Raw genomic sequence first — 6,650 nt, 5'->3', positions numbered from 1 at the left:
AGGTGGAACACGCCAGCTCATTACTGCCTCATCCACAGAGAGGGGGCAGCAGGCCTCTGCTGCTCTATTCGCTTCATGGGTAGGTTCTCATCTACTATGGGACAGGCACTGTGGCAGGTTTGGCTATTAGGACATTTTAATGACCTCTGGGGCATACTGTGCTTTAGGTCACTAGGCCTTAGTGACAAATCCTTCTGGAAGAAACCCAGGAAAGCCTCTGCCTCCCATGACGAACTAATTTCCCTTCTTCCACCGGACAGTGAGGAGTGCATTGTTGGCCATAACTGCCTCTACACCTCAGCCACCAGGAAGCTTAGAGGCAAGATTTGACAGCTTTTCTCATGTAGTATATGTATTTTTTGAGACGAAGTCTCACTCTGTTGCCCAGGCTGGAGTGCAGTGGCATGATCTCAGCTTACTGTAACCTCCCCCTCTCAGGTTCAAGCAATTCTCCTGCCTCAGCCTCCCAAGTAGCTGGGATTATAGGTGCCTGTTACCACACCTGGCTAATTTTAATATTTTTAGTAGAGACGGGGAGGCAGGCTGGTCTGGAACCCCTGACCTCAAGTGATCCGCCCTCCTCGGCCTCCTGAAGTGCTGTGGCCACCACACCCCGCCTCTCATGTCATAAACGTTTGTTTGTTTTTGATGTGATTTTCTCCTGCAGTATCCTCCTCTCCTTAATGATTGGTGTTAATGAGATTTTGGTCTCACTGCATCTGTGCTTGAGGCCGCCCAAGACCCTTTCTGTAAGTAAAGGCAAACCAAGAAACTACCCAGGAAATCACCTAGGAGCACTGCGGGGCATCAGCAATAAGGCACAGACACGCACTCACAGGGGTCTCCAGGGGAAGGGCACGAGTCCAGGTGCTGAGCAGGCCACCTGCAAAAGGCTGGTCAAGTGAAAGATCAAGTATCTGGCCTTCTTACTGAGAAGCAGGCATAAAACCACATAAAGGTCTTAGAAAGAGTGAAAAAGTAGGAAAGAACATTAGCAGGGAAAAGAGAATCCCAAAGCAAAGTCGTTAATAATATTCACCCATCTCCCCCATAAGTAATGTGAAAAGCTAAGGATCGCCACATGATGATGAACTCTGTGTATCAGCTCTCTGAGCGTATGCAGAGAGCACACGGGCAAACGCTCTTCTTTCCACCCTAGTCTGCAGGAGAAACACATTCACAGAAGGGTTAGTTCTTAATTCTATAAAGTTTGAGGCTCTGCTCTCAATAGTTCTAGGAGAGGGGGTGAAGACCGTCCCTGCCAGAATGTCTGGATCAGCTGTTCTCAAACTCTTTCAGGCAGTGCGGCCTTTGGAGACCATGACCTTCTCTGCAGACGCTGAGAGGCATCAATTCGCGTCATTTCAGCACGTGAGCCTAGAGAAGAATCTTCCCAGAGGCCGCACAGCCCAGGCGCCAATGACGCAAGACTACAAATGCAGGGCGCACTGTTCTCCTGCATTTCTTCCGTATATGGAGGAAAGTCTCCAGGACCTCACTCGGGTGGTGGAACACCCGGCTTGGTCTGGACTGTGAACACTGCACTCACCAGCCTCAGGGTTGGAGAACGGCTGTTCCAAGCAAGAAGAGAACAGTTTTCCTACGCCCACAGGACCCCTCACACTGAGCTCAGGGATTTGCCCATCTTGGTGGGGTAGCAGTCCTGTGGACGCTGGTCCAGCTCTCTTATCTCCCCCGTTTTCCATGTGGAAGATGAACAGTGGAGAATTCCTTTGGAGAAAATTCAAAGAAGCATGCCACATGCATGGTCCCCAATTTGGCCCATTCCAGAGCGGGTCGTGGGGTGAGGGTGGGGTTCACTACAATCAAACCATGCAGAGGTGCCTGGGCTGGGGGAGATCCAGGGAGGCTGGGCCTTGGACAAAAACACAGCAGTGGGTCTGACAGAGCCTGAAGGACAGCAGAGGACACATGCCGGCCCCAGAGGGCAACCACGGCTTCTGGAGATGGTGTCCTGTGGCCTCGACCCCAGGGAGAGAACCTGGCTGGGGGATGCCATCCTGGGGTCACACACAGCTCAGGCTGCTCTGGTGCAAGAAAGATGGGGGTCAGCTTTTTAGTGGCCTCTGTTGAGAGGTGAATTGCCTTTGTGTATGGAAGAATTTCTAGACTAGGATGAGGCTGCCTTGGTCAATGGGGAGACCCCTGGGCCGTGTGTGTGTGTGTGTGTGTGTGTGTGTGTGTCAGGGAGTCTGGGACCAGCAAGTCTGACCCACCCCAGGGATCCTCACTGGGGACCTCGTGACGCCATGGGGAGAGGAACAAACATGAGCAACTCTGCCTAAGGCATTAACTGCCCTGGGGCCCCGGGCCTGGCCCCTCTGCAAGGCAGCCAGCCCCCAGATTGTCTGGAACCATATTCAGATGCCCCATGAGTCAGAAAACTCAGGGCAGGAGATGGCGCCAGCCTTCAGCTCAGGGCAGGAGATGGCACCAGCCTTCAGCTCAGGGCAGGAGATGGCACCAGCCTTCAGCTGGGGGCAGCCAAAGTGCCTGACTGTGAGTTTATCCAATCTCTGTGCAGTCTCAAGTAACAGCTAAGGATTACTTGGGGTAATCACAGTAATGCTAATAGCAGTGAAGGCCAGGCCATCCCAGACAAGGAGGTGGGCTCTTGGCTCACACTGGCTCACCAAATGCAATAGCCCTTGAATGTTATCAGGCTCTGTGTCACAGGAGGTGGAAGCGGTTGAGGAGGGGCTTCCTGGAGCTGGGCCTGATCACTCTGGGTGGCCCTCGTCTCCCCTGCTCCCATGCACTGAGGTTTCCCTGGGGCCAGAGGAGGGAGGTGGGGTGGGGAGGGTGTTTCCCAGGTCTGGTCCAGTCCTAGTAGGGAAAAAGCGGTGGTGGCAGCAGCCCCTGGGTGGGGCATCAGGCAGAGGCAGGTGGGCCCAGGGTCCCTGGGGCCTCTCCTCCTGCTGCGTGGTCAAGAAGCTGTGGGAAGCGTGCTCAGCCTCACTGATTGTTAGTACCCCATGACCAGGGAGGGGTCAATACCTACCCGGTGGTCCAAGCCATTCTTTCCATGTCCTGGGAGAGGGTCAGATTTGGAATAGGGGAATCCTGAAACAGACACAGCACAGCTTTGTCACGCGCGCAGACTTGGTGCAGCAAGGGGGGTGCAGCCCTGGGGGGCTTCCCACCGGGTGGGCAAGGCTGAACCAGTGACACAGGGAAGATCCCCTGAGGACCATGACCTGCCTCAGCGGTGACTTTCTGTCCCCAGGGCACTGACCAAGGAGGAGTTGCGGAGGGGTCATGTCCCAAGCTTGCCCATGACACCAGAAACACCACAGACCCCCAGCCCAGCTGGTTCCTGTGTTCAGGAACAGGCTCAGGCCTGGGCATCACCTGGCACCTGGGCCAAGCCCCTCACTTTAGATAGGACTTGGGCAGAGTCAGGAAGGGGCGCAGTCTCTGGACCCCTGGAGGAACAGCAGGGCTATGCCATCCTGTGCCAGAGGCGGTAAATGGAGGCCCACCACAAGCACTGGGGGATGGAGGGAATTTTATTTCAGTCAACTTCATGGCTGGGTACGTTGGCTTATGCCTGAAACCTAGAGCTTTGGGAGGCCAAGGTGGGAAAATCACCTGAGGCCAGGAGTTCAAGACCAGCCTGGGCAACATCGCAAGACCACTCCACAAAAAGCAATTAGCTGGGTGGGGTGAGGCATCCCAGCTATTTGGGAGGCTGAGGTGGGAGGATCCCTTGAGCCCAGGAGTTCAAGGCTGCAGTGAGCTATGCTCACACCACTGCACTCTAGCCTGGGAGACAGAGTGAGAGCCTGTCTCTAAAATAAATAAATAAATAAATAAATATAAAATCCTGGGTTGCTTACAATTGGGGGATTTCATATTAAAATCCAAATTTCTAGCTTCTCATGAAATAATAAAGGGCTGGTCTGAGACAATGAACTCACGGTTCCCCGTTCGGCAGGCTCACCGGCGCTGTCAGGAGGGGCCGGCCTTTCCCAGCCCCCACCCAGCTCCCTCCAACACTCCTGTCTCTGGCTGGCCCTGGGTGGGCTGGGAGTTTGCTGGGACTTTGAGACCTCCCAGTTAACCTCTTCAATGCCATGTGATGGAAGAGGCAGGAGGAAGTGAGCCCCTGCCTGTCTCAGAGGTGGTGTGGTTATATTCTGGAAAAGACGGGCCAGAGCCTGGACCCTGGAGGACAGGGCCCTTCACACTCAGGGAAGCATCCTTGAAAGACCTGTCCTGGGTCCCTAAACTGTCCATCCTTCCACTAGGCTGTGGGGCCTTAAAGAGCATGGGCCACACTTGCCTCATCTGGGGGTGTCTGCCCCAGTACTGGGTCCCACTGGCGCAGGCCAGCCAGGTGCAGGGCCAGATGCCCACACTCACTCCTGGGAGCTGGCAGGGCGCCCGTGAGGCCTCTGAGGGGAAGGTGGGTCACATCCTTCAGTGCTATAGCAAGGACGCTGCCTCCAGGGGCAAGGCGGGTTCTGCGCACAGAACTGCCCGCCCGCCCAATCCAGGGACCCTTGCTTCTGAGCAAAGGATGCTTCTCGGGGGCCTTTCATCTGGGGGCTCCTCACAGACTCAATGAGGACAGAGAAGAAATTCCACGAAGGTCACATGGGGACACAGAGACACCTATGGGAGGAGCCTCAGCTGGGGACTTGTTTGCCAGTGGAAAGGTTCTATATGTGGGTCAGGAAGACCTTTTAAACATCAAGACCAAGGTCCTCTAACTTCTCTTAGCAGAGGGACTCCCTTGACACGAGAGCTCTTACGTGAACCCCAACAAGCAAAATAGACAAATGAGGAGCTGGAAGACAGAGGTGGGGGCAGACCCTTGGGGCTATTCCTCTCCCTCCCAGCCCCTCTGACGCACCCCCAGGTGAATGGCCTAGCCAGCTCTTCTCGTGTCACAGAAGGGGTGTCGGGGCCCAGAGACATGCAGGAACCTGCCTGAGGTCACCCAGCTGGGTAGTGGCAGCCCCGGGACGCCGGATGAGGCCTCCTGCCTTGCAATCCTGGGTTCCTCCAGGAGACACCTGCTGCCTCCTTTATGCCCAGAGTCAGGCATGCTCTGGGGTCCCGAGGGCCCTTCCGGCTGCAGGAGTGCCTTATCAGCAACGGTGCTAGAGCGGTGGTTCTCAAATTGGCATCCCCAGCTACCAGTCTCAACCTTGAAACTTGTCAGAAATGCAAATTATTGGGCATCACCCCAGACCTCCGTGTCAGAATTCTGGGGCTGGGGTCCAGGGATCTGTGTTTTTACAAGGCTTCCAGGCCATCCTGATGTACACCGCCCTATGGCCTCGAGAACAGAGAACACCCTCGGGGGGTGTCCTGCACCCCTCTTAAGCCCGAGGGCCTTCACCTGAGCTCCCCAGTGCCAGGCTGCCGCCAACGGGTCTCTCCTTTTTTTTTGAGATGGAATCTTGCTCTGTTGCCAGGTGGGAGTGCAGTGGCATGAACTCGGCTCACTGCAACCTCCGACTCCTGGTTCAAGAGATTCTCCTGCCTCAGGCTCCCAAGTAGCTGGGACTACAGGCAGGTGCCACCACGCCCAGCTAATTTTTATCTTTTTAGTAGAGACGGAGTTACACCATGTTGGCCAGGATGGCCTTGAACTCCTGACCTCGTGATCTGCCCAGCTCGGCCTCCCAAAACGCTGAGATTACAGGAGTGAGCCGCCGTGCCCAGCCTTGACTTTTGACCGCTTCACATGCAGGCTGGAGACCTTGCTTCCACGAAGGCCATCTTAACCTCCCCACCTGGAAACTACACTTGTCTCTGGTATGTCTTGTATTGCCCTTGAGCACCCACAACAGATGGTGCTAGAAATTTTGCTTCAACCATCAAATGTGATTTTTTCCAAGAAGAGGGCTGTCTTTATACTTCATCCCCGGTTTTACCTATTCCAATGATCTTGCCTTTCTGAAGTTCCAAGCCTTCTCTTATCATTTCCTTTCTGTTAGGATAAGATTCCTTAGGGGAGGTCTGCAGGATATTTCACTGAACAGGATTCACACGGACAGTTCTGCTCTTTCAGTGCATGGAAGATGTCAGGGTGCCTCCTGCTGGCCTCCATGGTTTGTGACGGGAAATCTGCTGTCACTGGAACTGGTGTTTCCTCTCTGCTTTTTTCTGTCTGGTCAGCATTTTTTTCTTCCTGCTTAATTTTCAGAAATTTAATTATGATGTTTCTTGGTGAAGATTTTTAGGGTTTATCCTCTTTGGGACGCCCTTGGTTTCTGGAACTTGTAGGCTTATGTCTTTCTTTTGCCAAAATTGTTGGGTTTTCAGCCATTATTTCTTTGAATATTTTTTCAAACCCATTTTCCTTCTCTTCTCTTTCTAGGAATGAAATAAAACAAATATTGCCCCACAGGTCCCTGAGGCTCGGCTCATTTTTTTTCCCTATGTCTCTTTTTTGTTCATATTGGATAATTTCTGTTCTATCTTCAAGTTCATGGATTCTCTCCTCTGTCATACTTGGGTTTTCTGTGATTGAACCCACAGTGAATTTTTAATTTTGGTTATTTTTTCAGTTCTATAATTTCCATTTGTTATAGCTTATATTTCTTTGGTGAGACTTTCTTTTCAGCTTCAAAATTATTTGTAATCGTGTGTTCTAGACTCCAGCCGGGGTCACC

General features: G+C 53.2%; 1 protein-coding gene across 26 annotated transcripts in view; it reads right to left on the bottom strand.

The window, feature by feature from the left end:
- Positions 1 to 6,650, bottom strand: part of ABLIM2 (actin binding LIM protein family member 2) — a 185,502-nt gene that overhangs the window by 24,791 nt on the left and 154,061 nt on the right. For 14 of the 26 annotated variants that reach the window (XM_017539067.2, XM_037742189.1, XM_037742190.1 and 11 more), the window contains one exon: positions 3,023 to 3,084. The exons of the other annotated variants lie outside the window; for them this stretch is intronic. In XM_017539067.2, coding sequence (XP_017394556.1) covers positions 3,023 to 3,084 — 62 coding nt within the window. The remainder of the gene's footprint in view (positions 1 to 3,022; positions 3,085 to 6,650) is intronic. 26 annotated transcript variants of the gene reach the window in all.

This window comes from Cebus imitator, unplaced genomic scaffold, assembly GCF_001604975.1.
Source record: "Cebus imitator isolate Cc_AM_T3 unplaced genomic scaffold, Cebus_imitator-1.0 Scaffold117, whole genome shotgun sequence".
Lineage (NCBI taxonomy): Eukaryota > Metazoa > Chordata > Mammalia > Primates > Cebidae > Cebus > Cebus imitator.
The sequence above is the reverse complement of the archived record's forward strand: the minus strand, read 5'-3'. Positions and strand labels throughout refer to the sequence as shown.